General features: G+C 41.7%; 1 protein-coding gene and 1 long non-coding RNA gene across 3 annotated transcripts; one reads left to right on the forward strand and one right to left on the reverse strand.

Moving 5' to 3' along the window:
• Window positions 1-1,692: 1,692 nt before the first annotated feature.
• On the reverse strand, window positions 1,693-11,337 carry LOC110531745 (myozenin-2). Its single transcript, XM_021615137.2, has 6 exons — window positions 11,171-11,337; window positions 9,292-9,381; window positions 7,699-7,865; window positions 5,190-5,319; window positions 2,688-2,874; window positions 1,693-2,314 (listed from the first exon to the last, which is right to left on the reverse strand). Exons 2-6 carry the CDS (start codon window positions 9,371-9,373, stop codon window positions 2,074-2,076), a joined length of 807 nt encoding a protein of 268 aa, XP_021470812.2. The 5' UTR covers window positions 9,374-9,381; window positions 11,171-11,337; the 3' UTR covers window positions 1,693-2,073.
• A 3,618-nt stretch (window positions 11,338-14,955) lies between these two features.
• Window positions 14,956-16,476, forward strand: LOC118966179. Of its 2 annotated transcripts, XR_005053444.1 has the most exons (4): window positions 14,956-15,026; window positions 15,357-15,470; window positions 15,645-15,768; window positions 15,900-16,476. It is a non-coding gene; the product is annotated as an uncharacterized LOC118966179 (long non-coding RNA). The 2 variants fall into 2 exon arrangements; XR_005053443.1 differs by having other exon boundaries at window positions 15,645-16,476.
• Window positions 16,477-17,926: the final 1,450 nt, after the last annotated feature.

Below are 17,926 nucleotides of genomic sequence, written 5' to 3' on the forward strand. Positions count from 1 at the left end.
AAGACAAAGTCGCCTTACTGCTAATCCATCTACGCCATCTTGGATTTATCACAATGTGTGCAGCCATTAGTCAGAACGGTGTCCTTCATCATGCCACTCTACGTCCTTACAATTCTGCCCACATTATCACCTTTCTTGACACCCTGCATAATATCCTCATTCCCAATGACCAGAGGAATGGGCCAGAGCAGTCCAAACGCAAGTTTTGATGCTCAACCTGACAACATATTCTCCATTTCTAAACCCAATAGAAGAGTTATTTTCGGCGTGCCGTTGGAAAGTACACGATCGCCAACCCCACCAACGCATACCCCTTCTCCAGGCGATGGAGGAGGCCTGTGTTGACATAGACGAGTGGGCATGCCAGGGCAGGATACGCCACTCCAGACTCCCCCCCCCCCCCCCCCCCTGTTTAGCCAAAGAGAACATCGCTTGTGATGTTGAGGAGACAGGATGCATGCACCCTAATTGTTTTTATCTTTACAGTAACAAGCTTATTTGTTTATTTTCCACTGTATTTGTCCTGTCTGTTACTGTTCATCCTGAAATCTGGATGAAAATACAATGTTTTGAGAAAGAAATACATTTTATTTTCACCCCCTTGCATTTCTGTTTATAGTGTAAATATATATTGAATATGCATACATACTGTATATATTTGTGCACACACATGTACGTGCGAGTGCTATGATAAACTGCCGTAGACTCCACTGCACACTGAACATGCAAAAGACACAAGATAGTAGTAGTCTTTTACATTTGTCACATCCGTGTGTAGTTGACGTGTATAAGAGCTAATCATGTGATGGTTTGTGTGTAGAGTTTTGATGCAAAAACACCATTTTGAAAAGAGTTAAAATAGTTTTGAATTAACTGTTTGGTTTTGCAAGCGATGTGTGACGTTTTGCATGTTGTGCGTGTATTTTGGGGTTTTGTGTGTAGAGTCTAGAGAAAAGGAGCCCTAGTTTCATAAATCATGTGTAAGCAATTGTCAAAAACTGTAAATAGAATAATACTTGTTCGTGCAGAAACAGGAAGAAACAGAAACTGCGGCGAACGTACAGTGAGGGACTTTTATTTTTTATTTGCGCCAACAAAAAAAAGAAATTAATTTTGTAAAAATAACGACTTGCTTATTTGAAAAAGTAATTAAGTAACTGATAACCTAAATTAAAAAACGTACCCGCTAAGTTTCTCGTTATCACAAAAAAAGTAATCTGAGTACTCCCAACAATGGTCACATCCTGTTCACGAATACCCTATATTATTTTGAGTGGGATAACTGAAAGACGCAGCGACAGAGAGGAGTGAGTAGGAGACTGGCTGATATGATGCGAGTGGCCGCATTGTCGCAAAAAGGTGAGGCGCGTCATCTCGCTCGCCTCGGGGAAGCAGATTTGATATGTCAGCTCGGGCAGTGTAACCTTGAGGTGTGTTATAGAACTGTAACTTAGACTGACATAGGATGTGAGTGGTGATGGAAGGCTACATAGAAGAGAACACAGGTGCAATGTCATGCGGCAATGGATCCTTCACTATAGATCAAGTGCAGACACTCACTGCTGAACAGTTATTGAAGCGTTTCTCTGTGAATATGTTAAAGCAATTTGTGTCACTCAATCACAAGGAAAGGGACTAATTCGGCAGGAAAATAAGCAATGCAAGCATAAAATCATTAAAGGAAAACTGAAATAACAGCATTATGCTTTACATCATTTTATTTACCTCAAAAAACAACTAATACCAATAATCAAATGTCATCAGGCAAATACAATTTCACTCATACATATCAATGTATGTACAGCTCTTATACTGTATTTAGTAACTCTGGCAAGTGTGGTTGACTTATTTTAAGTGCAGTTTGAAGATGGGCAGAATACCTTGGGCATGGGCCAACCAGTAAATCAGAGAAACGTGTGTTTTCGCCACAAAGACGTAGCTAACTTGCCCTAAGCGGAAAACCAAAAGACCTCCTTCCCTCACTCTGACCCAATTCTGACCCTAACCCACCAAAAAGGACTTGTGGGTAGCAAACCAGGAAACGTCTTGGGAGACACAGCAGCAGCCAGAGTTTCAAAGGTCATCGGACTCTGGGATAAGCATGGGAACCAGCGGCACTGTGGGAAGGATGAGTGGGGCGCTGTTCCCCGCCCAGCCACAGGCCACCCTGTTGAATGTGGGCCTCTGCACTGCCGGCTCCGCCTGGAGCTCGGGGTACAGCTCCGGCATGGGGTTGTGTTCCACCTCGGGGGCCTTGGACATTGGGGCCGGTCTGGTGGACTTGCCTCCGAAGCCTCTGAACGGAGTAGCCACCCTGGAGATAGATAGAGGATTGACAATGTTAATGTTAACCTTGCACCACTAACAATGCAGAGGGAAGTGACAGATTGGCTCATCCCATCAAAGGTATGAGCCACTGTCTGGAGGACATGTTCTGTTGAAATGATAATGCATGGTGTGTCTGTTGACTATGTTGTGACCCAGATAAAGGAAAGCATGTCAGTGGATTCCCTTCATCTACTACAAATGGTAAAATCAAGTTGACATTTTAGTACACTTCAACATAGAGTATGTTATGCTCATTACAAAATCACATGTTGACATATGTTTTCCGAAGTCAGGGGTGTTACACGATGCGCAAGTACTATTTCAACCAAGGTGTGGTCCGGGTCCATCATCGGCTATACCTGTTGAAGCTCTTGTACCCTGGTCCTTCTGGCTTGGCCTCGGGCTCTTGCAGGCAGGTGACGAGGCTATCGGCCAGGGAGGGGTCGTGGTGGTAGATGGCCTGGTCCCAGGGGGAGTGGTAGGACTTCGGGAGGCATGTTCTGTTGAACTTCTCTGGTTCCATTTCTTTCAGAGGGCCACCATAACCTGGGCGAAAGAGGGGTTAGAGAGAATTTGGTGAAAGGGCCCTGGGATTCCACATAACCTTTCTTTGGTACAGCTTGTGGTTCAAGAAGTAGAGTGAGTGAAAAAGAGGGGTTGAGGGAGAGAATGACGGAGAGAGAGAATTAGTGAGAAACTGCTTAACAGCAAAATAATGTAATAGACTATTAGAAATGATTCACAATGACCTTTGAGGCATCCATCAGGCCAGATATATTATACTACCAACCTGATTTTTCCTAACACAAAGCTCAATATAAACCCCATGAAGCACTGCATGGGTCCTCCCTGTGTTGCATCCAGAGAAAAATATGGTCAAGTTCCACAGTGAACCAACATGAAGGACTTCTTACTGTGTGGTGTAAGGGTGACAGGGAAGGCCTATCCAAAGAACTATCCTTCAAAACGGGTGTTCTTCGCCAGGGGCAGCTTGCAAGCAGGTGTTACATAACGTGGGGTGTTGCGCTGTCATGTCCAACCCTCTTACAACAAACAATCCCTCTTCCTGAAATGATGGTTGCTCGAGAAGGAAATGGGAAAGACCAAACATTGGCCCCTCTGGGGAGTTCTGCTGTTTTTCACAAAACGCACACCACAAGAGATTTACACCGGCCACATACAGTGCTCACGTGCATGGTTGCTCATTTAGTTGCTCCAATGTGTTGTGGGAAATGTACTGTGACTGCTGCACTTCAGGAAACACTGGGGGTTGGGGGAGATAAGAGGAGGATTTGTGTATAAGTGACATGGTTGCCCCAAAGCTTGGTTAGTAACAGAATTACGCTTTGACTCAGGTAAAACAACAAAAAAAATTACATTAAAATATATGCCAAACAGAAACCATTGATTTAAAAGTTTAACAAACCATACAACTCCATGCACAAGGACTACTTTTAAAAATGTCCACTGAAAAATGTACAAAAACGAATGTAGTGGAAGAACTGTACAGATGCAAACCAAAAAAAAACTCTTAAATATCTGCTCCGAATGAATATATAAAAAATATCTACAAAAAGAATGGGGTGTCTGTTATGACATGGCACCTTGACTTTGAACTACATTTTTTTTATTGAACTACAGTTAAGTTGATTTACACCCAGTAACGGAATTACATCATGGGTCCCTGATCTGTACTACACAGAAATGCATAATTATGGATATGAATATCATTCTCTCATGTTTCACAATTTTTAACATCACAGCGCAACACAGCAAAACACAGTGAAGTACTGTGTAGTACAATACAGCAGAGCATAGTAGAGTTCAGTACTGTATTGAGCTCCATTCACTGTACTGTGCTATCCAAACTCTATGATAGGTTCAAATTTGACTGTTATGATTTTTTACATTATTGGTCAATTGCACACAAGGTCCAACCAAAATGTTCCATGCTGTATCCACTGACTTTTCCTCCGACTCCCTATCAAGGTGGTAGCGTAGTCGTTCCCGAAATAGCAACACGTACTGTCTCCATGTGCTCATCGGCTAAACTGGTGCCCATATTATGTTGACGGTGCTGGATCGGGAGTGCGAGCAATATCTGAGAGCCTGTCTCTCCCTGATGGTATCAGGGGACAGCGAGCAGTGGACACAGGAAATACTCTATACATTTCCTGTGGGGAATCTGGACTGTTATCAAACTATGCCCATGGTCGCCAGTAAAAAGAGAGGGGGGGAAAGAGAGAGGGAGAATGAGGGATAGATACAGAAAGTTAGGGGGGATCCATTGAAAGAGAATAAGAGGGAGAGGGAGAAGAAGAAAGATGGCTCATGCCCTTGAGCCAGAAGATTCCATACAAGGATAAAATGCTTTCCCCTATGAAGCCTTAGCAAAGCATTAATTTTTTGTTATATCCAGCTGGACCATACATATACAGCACCATGTGTGAAGAATGGAGAAAGCGCTCCTAGTAAACAAAGTCCTACCTAGCCTATCAGAGGGCAAGGTTGAGCTATGACTATATAACTTAATACAAGTAAAATCCTGTCTAGGCAGTAAGGGGCTAGGGTTAGTTTCTTGACTGGATATAAGTCTCAGTCTAAATTAGGCTTGCTATCAGGCCAGGCCAGGCTGCACTACTTTTAATTTGGACCAAGGCTTTTTATTCTGTGCACGATTCAGGTGATACAACACACATTTTCAACTGATCAAGGCTGACTCCAATGTCACTGGCACAACCGGAGATAGCCCAGGCTTATATATCATGCTAATGACTCCACTGACCTCCAGGCTACTGAGTCATAAGGGTCATGGGGTCATGAGTTTAGAGCAGAGGTTATTTCACAGTTGCAGCACCCACCTGGTGCGATGTTGTCTGGGTTAGGGACTGTGCTCAGGTCAGGCATGTTCTGGGGCGTTTTAGACAACTGCTCCACTCTTAAGCTGTTTTCTTTGGTTTCTTGACTCTCCGTTTGAAGAGTTACACCATTCTAAGGGGAGAGGGAGGGAAGAAGATGGAGAAATACAGTTTAGAGCAGGGGTCAAAGAGATGGAGAGAAAGAGTGAGGGAGAGCGAGAGGGACAGAAAGAGGAGAGGGGGTGGGGGCGGAATTGAAAGGTCAGTGAGTGTCTTATGCAGAGCCAGTAATATAAAGAGCATTGTTTTCTCATGCTTGAATATCCTGTGCTGTGGTCCACAGTGTGTAACTTTCATCATCCCAATGATATTTGGAATGATTTACGCCAGGACTTCCTCAGGGAATGTCGACACTTGAAATAGCAGTTCCCCTTTGCCCCCAAAGGTAAACAAACTGGGGGGAGATATATTTTTTTTAAAGAATTTCATCATATTCAAATATATTGTAAATATATTCCAAACAACCTGTCAAACTATGACGCCCTCTGGTGGCATTTTCTAAGCTTCATTAGATACATTTAAAAACGATTTAAAAAATCTAAATGTCCTACGAACACATGCTTAGTACTGATAGAAACGTAATAACCGTGGCATTCTATTACAGGTGTACAGCAACAATGTGACTATTACAGAGCCAGAGAAACAGCAGGCAAAGAAAAGCTAAACAAAATAAATATTTTTGGCGGGGGGGGTTTTGGTTCCAAATTGTCCCCATGTTGGGGAATAAGAGAATTTAAAGTCTAGATTTTAAGTAAAATATGTCACCAATTACCGTTCAGAAAAACATTGTCATATCTTTTACCTGATGGTGGCACTCTACACATTTGCAAATTCCCATAGGAACACAGCCATTTTTTTTTTAAAACAGTTGAAACCAGATGCATCTCGTTTGATCTGGTTTGGGTAATACCTCAAGCCTGACATCGGGTGATCGGGACTTTTGAGTTATTATTTTTTGTTGTTGTAAATAACAGACAGACAGGCCCTCAAACCTATTTTCCCAGTCATTTTTGTCATAGGAAACGATGGATCAACGGATGCATTTGAGGTAACGTCATATTAAATGTGGATCAAAAAAGAAATGCATTGCATTACGATGACAACCAGGGTGTACCCTTTCCACACATACAACATTTTTGCAGTTTTGGTGACTTGACCTAAATTGCATACTCTATGAATATGACCATAGCTCATGGGGGGGCATTCTCATGACATCACCAGCAGTAAGATTTGAGCTCAATTTTCAAAAAGACAAGTGCTTTAGCTTTCAAATGATATGTCACTTTCTTAAGCTCCGGAGGCCCGGTACCGGGCCCAAAACAACACTCAAAGTTTAACAGGTATGACTGTGTGTGTACATTCCAAAGGCTCAAGCAACTACCAGAGGAAGCGTACTGCATAACATTACTGTTGTGTATGGTACGTCGTACTGTACGTTATGGTTTACAACAGTGTGCTGCTTTACATATGAATGGGTTGTCAGAATGAGTGGCACATGTTATAAAACATCATTGTGATGTACAATGTGAAACCGTGCAGATGTGCGTTCTTCTCCAGCTAAGCTAGATACAACAATTACTAAATGCAAAGTAACAGATTATTAGACCCTTGGCATTTGGACTTTCTGTTTTAAAAGCTATATGGGAAATGTGCCTATGTGGCCTAAGTAGTCTAGTAGCTTACTAGGGCCTGTGTAGCCTATATTGCTGCGAAGACGATGACTTCGTACACTGCCCATCCAAACACAAAGCATGTAAACAGGACTTTGACGTATGCCCGTTGGAAGAATATCATACCTATTATGCAAGTCCAGGGCCTTGTCCAGAAACAACCCCTATGTCCTGCCCCCTATCCTCTATGACCTCATTATAAATCTTCATGTAGCAATATACGATAGCAAATCCGCCTAGACTATCAAAGGGCAGAGCTACTATAGATCTACTGTACTCTCTACAGATACCTCCTAGGCACTTGTATAGAGTACAGTAGATCTATAGGGGTTGTTTCTGGAACGGGTTCAAGTCTTGAGCAGCAGTAGGGCTGCAGTCTGCAATGCATTTCAAGTGCCTATGCATTTTATTAGGAAATTAGGTATTGTGTTCCTCAATTTCTTTTCTTTAGGACCATAGGCTGTAATAAATCACTAGATGTACTAGCCGTGCAGAACAGTCTCCTACAGTTCAACAGCTGATAAGTTACTGATAATGTAGAAAATGCTTATTTAATGGAAACTCTGATGAGCCTTATTTGCGTCTCTCATCACAATCACATAAAGTACCAAAACAAATGGTAACGGTAATGGTAACTGTCATCACCCTCATCGCTCAGTTTCCCTTAAATGTTCTTGTTGAAACAGCAACTTTGTTCCAGTGTTTTGATTGTCCTTGTAGTACACTATAGTAGTTAGTGTTCACATTCAAGGGTGCACATACAAGTGGTTTGTGTTGCTTACATTGATCTGTGTGTTGGTTACATTCTGGATGTTCTCGAAGGTGTATTTCTCGGAGCGCCTCTTGCGCTTTTCGAAGAGGAGGGAGCCCCTGTTGGAGGCCAGAGACAGCTCCTCCAGCATCACATCCTTAGGGACACTCATCTTCTTCCCCAGGTCCATCTCTGCATCTGGAAGAGACACAACAGCTCTGAGAAAGTGTGTGTGTGTATGTGTGTGGGGGGGGGTTCTGGTGTGTGTGTGTATTGTGTCATACTGTACCTCCACCTGTATATGCCCATATTATGTGTAGTTGTCGGTTTATCTGCGTTTGGCTGAGCTAGTGTCCCATACTCCCTTACTTTTAAATGACCCTATTATGCATATTCTGTCAAAGCAGTTTCTCATTATACTGACAATATGCACATTTTGCTAATTCCATTCTACTGATTACCTTTCAATGTAAAACACATTTTACACATTCCCAATACCCACCTCACTGACTTAGTATACACTGAGTATACAAAACATTACATTGAGCAAGCTATGATCCCTTATTGATGACCCTTGTTAAATCCACTTCTAACAGTGTAGATGAAGGGGAGGAGACAGGTTAAAGAAGGATGTTTAAGTATTGAGACAATTGAGACATGGACTGTGTATGTGTGCCATTCAGAGGGTGAATGGGCAAGACCAAAGATTGAAGTGCTTTTGAACGGGTTATGGTAGTACAGTAGGTACCAGGCGCACCGGTTTGTGTCAAGAACTGCAAAGCTGCTGGGTTTTTCACACTCAACAGTGTCCTGTGTGTATCAACTATGGTCCACCACCCAAAAGACATCCAGCCAACTTGACACAACTGTGGGAAGTATTGGAGTCAACATGGGCCAGCATCCCAGTGGAAGACTTTCGAACACCTTATAGTGTCTATAACCCGACAAATTGAGGTGTTCCTAATGTTTGATATACTTTGATATAGTGTATACTGTCAATATGAGTAATGATGAATCATTTTCTCGTGTCAGCCAGCCTCTCATGTTGGCCCCCTTGTTTGCGATTAATACCTAAAGCATGCTGATCATGGAGGTGTCATAGGCCTATCAAATCAGCCAAAAGCAATCTAGCCTGCCAGAATATGCTTCAGCTGTCAGTGACCCTCAGGCCCCCCCCATCCCTCCCTCCCTACCGCGACAAGCCATGCAGTTGTCCACGCCCAGAAATAGCTTGTTCAAAGGACAACGACAAAGAGATTAGTTACTTTGAGCAAATAAAATTCTTATTTATATACAGGGCCTTAGATGGTGGCGAACTAGATGATACACCGCTACAAAGTGAGAGTGTTAAGTGTGTGTGTCAGAGGAGGCTGGTGGTGGGAGCTCTGGAGTTAATGTAATAGCATATGTGGTTTCCATATGTTTGATACCGTTCTATTCATTGTATTCCAGCCATTACAATGAGCCTGTCCTCCTATAGCGCCTCCCAGCAGCCTCCTTTGGTGTGTGTGTGTGTACATACGCGTTTGTGTTTGTTTACAGGCACTCACGTGAGTGTATTTATGTCTGTGCAGTATGTACACTATGACTGCAGTTACATTTATTCAGAGAGTGAGAGGGGTACCTTCAGGACCCTGTATCTCCCTACAGATGGCTGCTGCTTGTAGCTTCCTCTCATTGGTTGTCATGGTAGAGAACTGTGACATTGCTGCCGCTGGGGAAACACAATATCACAAGGGACAGCATGTTACGGCACACCTTGTTCAATGACAGCTAGCTTAACATCACCTCAAAGGAGGCAACACTGTGCAGCATGCTATTGATCGCTAACACTCCCTGTTAAGAACTCTTTTTATTTATTTTTTTATTTTTTTATATATATTGACTTTCAATGTTTGACTCCCACTGCCACGCACAAACACGCGCCGGGGCCGGTTGCATTTATTGGAGGCGCTAAAAGGGCAAAGTTAGCACATCCCTTTAAATAACCTTGGCATCACTTTAAATAACCTTGGCATCCCTTTAAATAACCTTGGGCCGTTAAAAGCTGAGCACATCAGACATGGCAGGAGCGAACCACGGTAGAACAAGAATCGATATGCTTGGAATTACCCATGTTGGTCGAAAATGGACAGGGGTACAGGACAGGACACAACAAACAGATGTGACAGTTGAGAAGATGGGGCGAGCAACAGTCCACAGCAAAATACACATTTTGCCCAAGTCAAGCTATAGCCTACTGCAATTTCCCAATTCTGGTCCTCGAGTACCCCAAACAGTACATATTTTTTGTTGTGGCCCCAGACAAGCAAACCTGATTCTACTTGTCAGCTAATCAGTCATTTTATGTCCGGGGCTACAACAGAAATGTGTGCTGTTGGGGGTACTCGATGACCAGAGTTGGGAAACACTGTATGCACCATCTTGTTTTTATTCAAATCTGAATGAATATATATACTTGCATGTCCAGTATTTTATGAATAGGTACTCATAAGTAAAGTAAAAACTCAAACTCAACTCAAAACTGATCTTGTCCACTAATTTGGCCTTAGAGCCATTCATAGCTATCTGACCAGCTGATTAAAGCATGCTCACATGTTCATTCATAGCTTTAGTGTCAGCTCCAAGAAGTAAATCCACTTCCAAAGAATTCTCAATGTTCGTTCATACTCTGTTGTAAATGTAAAAATGTTAAGGGAATAGCACCAACAAAAGATGTATGGAGAACTAAGAAATCATGTGAAATTGCTGCACATTGTCATACATAATTAAATTAATCAACATAGAGTAAGTCATTCCAGCCTGGTCTCATAGACTCAATGTCTAGCAACCCAAAGGTTGAGTGTTCGAATCTCATCACGGACAAATTTTATTAGCAACTTTACAACTACTTACTACTTTTTAGCTACTTTGCAACTACAGTACTTAGCAGGTTAGCTAACCCTAACCCTTTAACCTAACCGTAACCCTATGTTAGCCACCTAGCTAATGTTAGCCACCTAGCTAATGTTAGAGTTGACCACCTAACTAATGTTAGCCACAACTAATTCGAAACATAGCATACGCATTGCAAGTTAGCAACATATTGTACAAATTGCAATTGGGGAACATATCACACGAATTGTAATTCGTAACATATCGATATCATATGAAATAGATGATGGCCATCCACAAATGAATACATATGTAACATATACTAAATGGTGGGAGACAGAGTTACATTTACTATGTTACGTCTACCCCTGAGTCCAGGTTGGTCATTGACATAATGCCAGGCTCTATTAAATCTTAGGGGGATCAGATGGACCTTACATATTAGCAAGACATTGGGATGCAAAGAACTTGTTAAATTGACAATAGTGCGGAGGGCAGCTCTGTCGCAATGGTCTATTGAGTGTCCCCAACAAGCTTGACTTGAAACATCAATGTCACCCTGTACAATCACACAGCAAAACATATAGGCACAACACCTAAGAAGTGGCCCTATGGTTATGACACCTTACCTGTGTGTAGGTCCCTTTAGGGGGATCTCAAGATATGTCTATATCCTTACGGAAGCTAGGAAGGCGTGGGGCGAGGAGGTCAGACTGGGTAGTGCGGCCTAGACGGGTCCTTGCGCTCCCCAGCTCTGAAGATGTTGCGGGTGTGGGTGGGAAAGAGGGGGAGGGGGTGGGGATCGGTGGCTGGCTGAGATGGGTGAGTGACTGGGTGGGTGTCAGTGTCTGTTGTCATTGGTATGTGGTTTGGCCAGCGTGGGAGGTGGCTAAATATAGCAGGCCTTGGCTACCACTTCACTTCCCGCTCTCTCGTGGACCGGTGTCTGTACAGTAGCTTAGATGGAGGTCACTACCAGACTAGCTCAGTCTTAGCCACTACTTCCCCCTACCCCTTTTTGATTCCATACCATCTCCCCCCTCCCCGTTTGACAAGCAAGGACCTGTGGGAATGTTGTAAATCTCCCTCCCCCCAGCTGAACCAAGTTTCCAAACCCTTATATTACTGATCCTTCTCATATGTATTTATAGTGTAGATCTCAATGGTCTGCCCAGGGAGCTGAAACGATTGGATATGTATGAACTCTACCTAAGCCGCTGATTGGAGCTGTTTTGGTATTGGGCCCTAGGTGGCAGGAGAGGTCATTGAGAGGAGTTTTATATTTCCGGTGCACCAAATGCATCAATGACTATGGGACTACCAGTACGCTATGAAAATGTTAAAAATATGCCATATGAGCTTAGAACCAAAAATATAAGCTTGTTTTACTCTGTTTGTAGACATTTTAAATGTAACCAAATACTGTTTAGCCTCATAACATGCTTAAAAATATTATTTAAATATATTCTGTCTGTCTGTCAAATCAAATCAAATTTATTTATATAGCCCTTCCTACATCAGCTGATATCTCAAAGTGCTGTACAGAAACCCAGCCTAAAACCCCAAACAGCAAGCAATGCAGGTGTAGAAGCACGGTGGCTAGGAAAAACTCCCTAGAAAGGCCAAAACCTAGGAAGAAACCTAGAGAGGAACCAGGCTATGTGGGGTGGCCAGTCTTCTTCTGGCTGTGCCGGTTGGAGATTATAACAGAACATGGCCAAGATGTTCAAATGTTCATAAATGACCAGCATGGTCCAATAATAATAAGGCAGAACAGTTGAAACTGGAGCAGCAGCACGGCCAGGTGGACTGGGGACAGCAAGGAGTCATCATGTCAGGTAGTCCTGAGGCATGGTCCTAGGGCTCAGGTCCTATGAGAGAGAGAAAGAAAGAGAGAAAGAGAGAATTAGAGAGAGCACACTTAAATCCACACAGGACACCGAATAGGTGTCCATGACACAAGGAATTTTTCCCACAATTGTTTACAGACAGATTATTTCACTTATAATTCACTGTATCACAATTCCAGTGGGTCAGAAGTTTACATACACTAAGTTGACTGTGCCTTTAAACAGCTTGGAAAATACCAGAAAATGATGTCATTGCTTTAGAAGCTTCTGATAGGCTAATTGACATCATTTGAGTCAATTGGAGGTGTACCTGTGGATGTATTTCAAGGCCTACCTTCAAACTCAGTGCCTCTTTGCTTGACATCATGGGAAAACCAAAAGAAATCAGCCAAAACCAAATTGTAGACCTCCACAAGTTCATCCTTTGGAGCAATTTCCAAACACATGAAGGTACCACGTTCATCTGTACAAACAATAGTACGCAAGTATAAACAACATGGGACCTCGCAGCTCTCATAGCGCTCAGGAAGGAGACACGTTCTGTCTCCTAGAGATGGATGTACTTTGGTGCGAAAAGTGCGAATCAATCCCAGAACAGCAAAGGATGGAGGAAACCGGTAAAAAACGATCTACTGTATATCCACAGTAAAAGAGTCCTATATCGACATAACCTGAAAGGCCGCACAGCAAGGAAGAAGCCACTGCTCCAAAACTGTCATAAAAAAAGCCAAACTATGGTTTTTAACTCCACATGGGGACAAAGATCGTACATTTAGGAGAATTGTTCTCTGGTCTGATGAAACAAAAATAGAACTCTTTGGCCATAATGACCATTGTTATATTTGGAGGAGAAAGGCAGATGCTTGCAAGCCGAAGAACACCATCTCAACCGTGAAGCACGGGGGTGGCAGCATCATGTTGTGGGGGTGCTTTGCTGCAGGAGGGACTGGTGCACTTCACAAAATAGATGGCATCATGAGGGAGGAAAATCATGTGGATATCTTGAAGCAACATCTCAAGACATCATTCAGGAAGTTAAAGCTTGGTTGCAAATGGGTCTTCCAAATGGACAATGACCCCAAGCATACTTCCAAAGTTGTGGCAAAATGGCTTAAGGACAACAAAATAAAGGTATTGGAGTGGCCATCACAAAGCCCTGACCTCAATCCTATAGAACATTTGTGTGCAGAACTGAAAAAGTGTGTGCGAGAAAGGAGGCCTACAAACCTGATTCAGTTACACCAGCTCTGCCAGGAGAAATGTGCCAAAATTCACCCAACTTATTGTGGGAAGCTTGTGGAAGGCTATCTGAAACGTTTGACCCAAGTTAAGCAATTTAAATGCAATGCTACCAAATTCGAATTGAGTGTATGTAAACTTCTGACCCACTGGGAATGTGATGAAAGAAATAAAAACTGAAATAAATAATTCTCTCTCCTATTATTCTGACATTTCACATCCTTAAAATAAAGTGGTGATCCTAACTGACCTAAGACTGGGAATTTGTACTCTGATTAAATGTCAGGAATTGTGAAAAACTGAGAAAATGTATTTGGCTAAGGTGTATGTAAATTTCCGACTTCAACTGTACTTCACTTGCTTTGGCTATGTTCACGTGTTTCCCATGCCAAGAAAGCCCTTATTGAAATGGTTCCAATTTTTACACCATCATTTTTTTCCATACATGACTTTAGAAACACTTCAAATAAGGGCTGTGTTTCATGTAGGCTTACCGTAACATTTTGATTAAAAGATGCCGAAAAAATGAAATGTTAATTAGCTGCTAATTTGGCCATCATACAGAACTAGAAATGTCTGTCTCAAACTTCACGTCACTCACCAAGGCCATGATTATCTGGACCTGACTACCGAATCGAGGCAATTAAAAATCTCTCGATTAACTATCTAATGGTAGCTACATTTAGTAAATAATAAATTGGCTAAATGTGTTTAAATGGACAATTATGTGAACTGTCTTGGGAAAGTTTAACATTTACATAATACCTGTTATCTAGCTAGCTAGCTCATGATTAGCTATCTAGTTAGCAACATTAGCCTGGCTAGATGGCTACATGAGCTGTGTATTTGTCTATCCATTTAAATGCATGACAAATTCATAAAAACGAGTTTCTTTCTTTGTCTTTTCTAAACCAACTATCTAGCTTGCTAGTTAACTAGCTAGCTGACTTAGATGGTGAAGCTAGGCATTCTTGATGTTTGTTTGTGTCTGTGGCTGAGGGGTGGGTAGCCTACTTCAATTAGACTCCTCCGGTACTTGACATGAAACTAACCTAGCTAACTGCATTATTTTGGTCTGGCTTTTTGAGAGGTTTCAGAAATGGCCTGATTTAGTATCTCTTCAGTCAACAGTGTACTTACTTTACTGCAGGAAGACATTGATCTGCTTGCTGTTAGCCTCTGGACAGCAAATCATTAGTATAGCCACTAAGCAAGGTTATGTAACTGTATTTATTCCTACTTGCTATGGTGGGTTTTTAATTGAATTGGTATTCACACATTTGTTTTTCCAGGTCGAATTACTGTCATGTTATTGATGCCAAATTGCAAACCTTATTTCTACCTTATCTACTCCAGAAGCAATGGGTGTGCCTGAGTCTTATCACCTCTCAACTAGGTATGCTGTTTCAACCTTCAACAATACTCCTGCTTTGGTCTGTTTCAGTCATTGCAGGAAGTCCTGAAGAGCAGGAGTGTGTGAAGGGCTCAGCCCAGCTCTAACATCCAACTTAAATAATCAACATAACGAATCACGGCGATAGGCTATGATTTGTAATCAGGTAGGAGCTGGGCTGGAATAAAAGCTTATACACACTCCTGCCATTCAGATCTGTAGATGTCCACCATTGTAACTCATTATTCTGTACTATGGGTATAATTGCTGAGGGGGGGGGGGGGGGGGGGTTCAATTATATGGTATTGATATAATGCATGCTTCACTCTTTAGTTGAAGTTTAATTTGTTGACTGATGCCAAGGCAGCGGCTGCTTAGAAGGGGGCAGCTGCAGACCAGAAGACTGCAGCCAAGGCAGCCGCGGTCCACACCTGCCCTGTCTGTCGGGTGAGTAGTGTTGGTTGGTAATGAATTTGTAGGATATTGTACTGGCCTGTGTGATAGTCTTCCATATGTGTAGTAGGTTGTTGCATCGTATTGCTTAGCTTATCATTTGCGTCAACTTTGAATTCAATATATGCCACAGATGAACTTCCTCCATTTTGTAATTGATCTTTACAGACGCAAACCCAAAAACATTCAAGCAGCATTTTGAAAGCAAGCATCCCAAGTCTCCAATGGTCCCAGTACTGGTTGATGTGCAGGCCTAAGTGACCAAACAAACTCAAATGGACCTACAGCTGGGGTAAGACTATTCCATCATTCACACACAGTGTGAACCACCATGTTGTCAACAAAATACTGTTGTCATTGCTTAAATTCTAAAGTGTATGACTCAATTTATGGAAATGCTGTGATCACTTTTTGTCTTTAAAGTTGTGATTCACAGACACACGATGACCACGATTTTAATGCTGCAACTGATAGGGAAAGAATGCAGGAACACACGCTGAGACCCCGAGTATGACTGGACATGGAATTGATATTTGAGACAATAACCTAAAAGGGGTGCAGAAGTACACCAGCACACCATTTTATGTTTAATCCATGGCCAACCATCCCTCTAGCTACTACTTATTCCACACTATATTTTATGCCCCATGGTCCCTCAACTTTGGACATTTTGGAACCTACACTTATTTTCCCTATGCTGCTTCCTTCACTTGTTCTTCTCCTGATTTGATCACTTCTAGACAGAGTAAAACATTTCAAAGTATTGTGGTCTACTGTTTTTGCCACCTTTTTATCACCTGTGTAATGATGTCCTCCTGCTGCATATTCTGGGGGTTCAGTTCAGACTGAATGCAGTGTTAAATGTGCTGCTCACAATTGACAGCAGCAACATGGGATATTTGAATTGACAAGAAGGATGTTGATATACAGTGCCTTGAGAAAGTAATTACACCCCTTGACCTTTTCCATATGTTGTGTTACAGCCTGAATTAAAATGGATTTAATTTAGATTTTGTTTTGGTCACTGGCCTACACACAATACCCCATAACATCAAAGTGGAATTATGTTTATCAAAATTGTATTAATAAAAAATAAAAAGCTGAAATGTCTTGAGTCAATAAGTATTCAACCCCTTTGTTAAGGCAAGCCTAAATCGGTTCAGTTATAGAAATTTGCTTAAGTCACATAAGAAGTTGAATGACTATCTCATCTACAGTGGGGCAAAAAAGTATTTAGTCAGCCACCAATTGTGCAAGTTCTCCCACTTAAAAAGAACAGAGTGTGAAAACCTTGTGAATACTTACAGAAAACGTTTGACCTCTGTCATTGCCAATAAAGGGTATATAACAAAGTACTGAGATAAACTTTTGTTATTGACCAAATACTTATTTTCCATCATCATTTCCAAATAAATTCATAAAAAATCCTACAATGTGATTTTCTGGATTTTTTTTCTCATTTTGTCTGTCATAGTTGAAGTGTACCTATGATGACAATTACAGGCCTCTCTCATCTTTTTAAGTGGGAGAACTTGCACAATTGGTGGCTGACCATATACTTTTTTGCCCCACTGTAAGTACCCCACACATACAATTAATTATCTGTAATGTCCCTCAGTTGAGCTTTGAATTTCAACCACAGATTCAACCACAAAGACCAGGGAGGTTTTCTATCCCTTTGAGTATGGTGAAGTTATTAGTTACACTTTGAATGGTGAATCAATACACCCAGTCACTATAAAGATACGAGCGTCCTTCCTAACTCAGTTGCCGGAGTTTAGTTTAGTTTATTAGGATCCCCATTAGGTACTTCACATGCAGCAACTACTCTTCCTGGGGTCCACATAAAGAGTACAAATACATGGCAAAGTACCCAACATCAATAGAAAATTGATGTTGGCCGCCAAACTATATATGCATGCTATGATTTTCTCACATCTGAGGTACAACACAACAATACAAATACTTAGTCAGTAGGCCAATGCTTTTTTATTTTCCAAAATGCCTCATACAGCTCAGAATAGTAGCCTACTGAAATCCAATGAAGAAATCAAAATCAACGAAAAGAACACTTTGAACTTCGGAATTATACAGTTCAAACAAACATTAGCTAATTGTTTGGACAGAAAGTGTTTGTGTAAAATAAACAAAAAAGAAAAACCATGAATACATCACTATCACTCAAACATATCATTGCTGATGCCACAAATACAGTGGGCATCTAAAATCACATGATAGAGAGATATTAGTGTTCACTCTGTGAGACAAGAATTTCAAATCTTGCAATAATAAGAGATGATACATGAACATTCAGAATTTGATCCATCGCATTCACACATACAGTTGGTAGGCCTGCTATGAAAAGGGATGAAAGAAATAAGTAACACAGACAAACGCATGTGATGTATCTCACAATTTCAACTTCATACACATCCATGACCAAATAATTA

The sequence above is a fragment of the Oncorhynchus mykiss genome, chromosome 9 (genome assembly GCF_013265735.2).
Source record: "Oncorhynchus mykiss isolate Arlee chromosome 9, USDA_OmykA_1.1, whole genome shotgun sequence".
Lineage (NCBI taxonomy): Eukaryota > Metazoa > Chordata > Actinopteri > Salmoniformes > Salmonidae > Oncorhynchus > Oncorhynchus mykiss.

Bases quoted from the DNA above. Each gene is read 5' to 3' on its own strand.
- LOC110531745 (XM_021615137.2), bottom strand. From the start codon at position 9,373: ATGTCACAGTTCTCTACCATGACAACCAATGAGAGGAAGCTACAAGCA. The intron at 7,866-9,291 runs GTACCCCTCTCA...TGTCTCTTCCAG, and splicing joins GGAGATACAGGGTCCTGAAG to ATGCAGAGATGGACCTGGGG. The intron at 5,320-7,698 runs GTAAGCAACACA...CTCTCCCCTTAG, and splicing joins TAACCAACACACAGATCAAT to AATGGTGTAACTCTTCAAAC.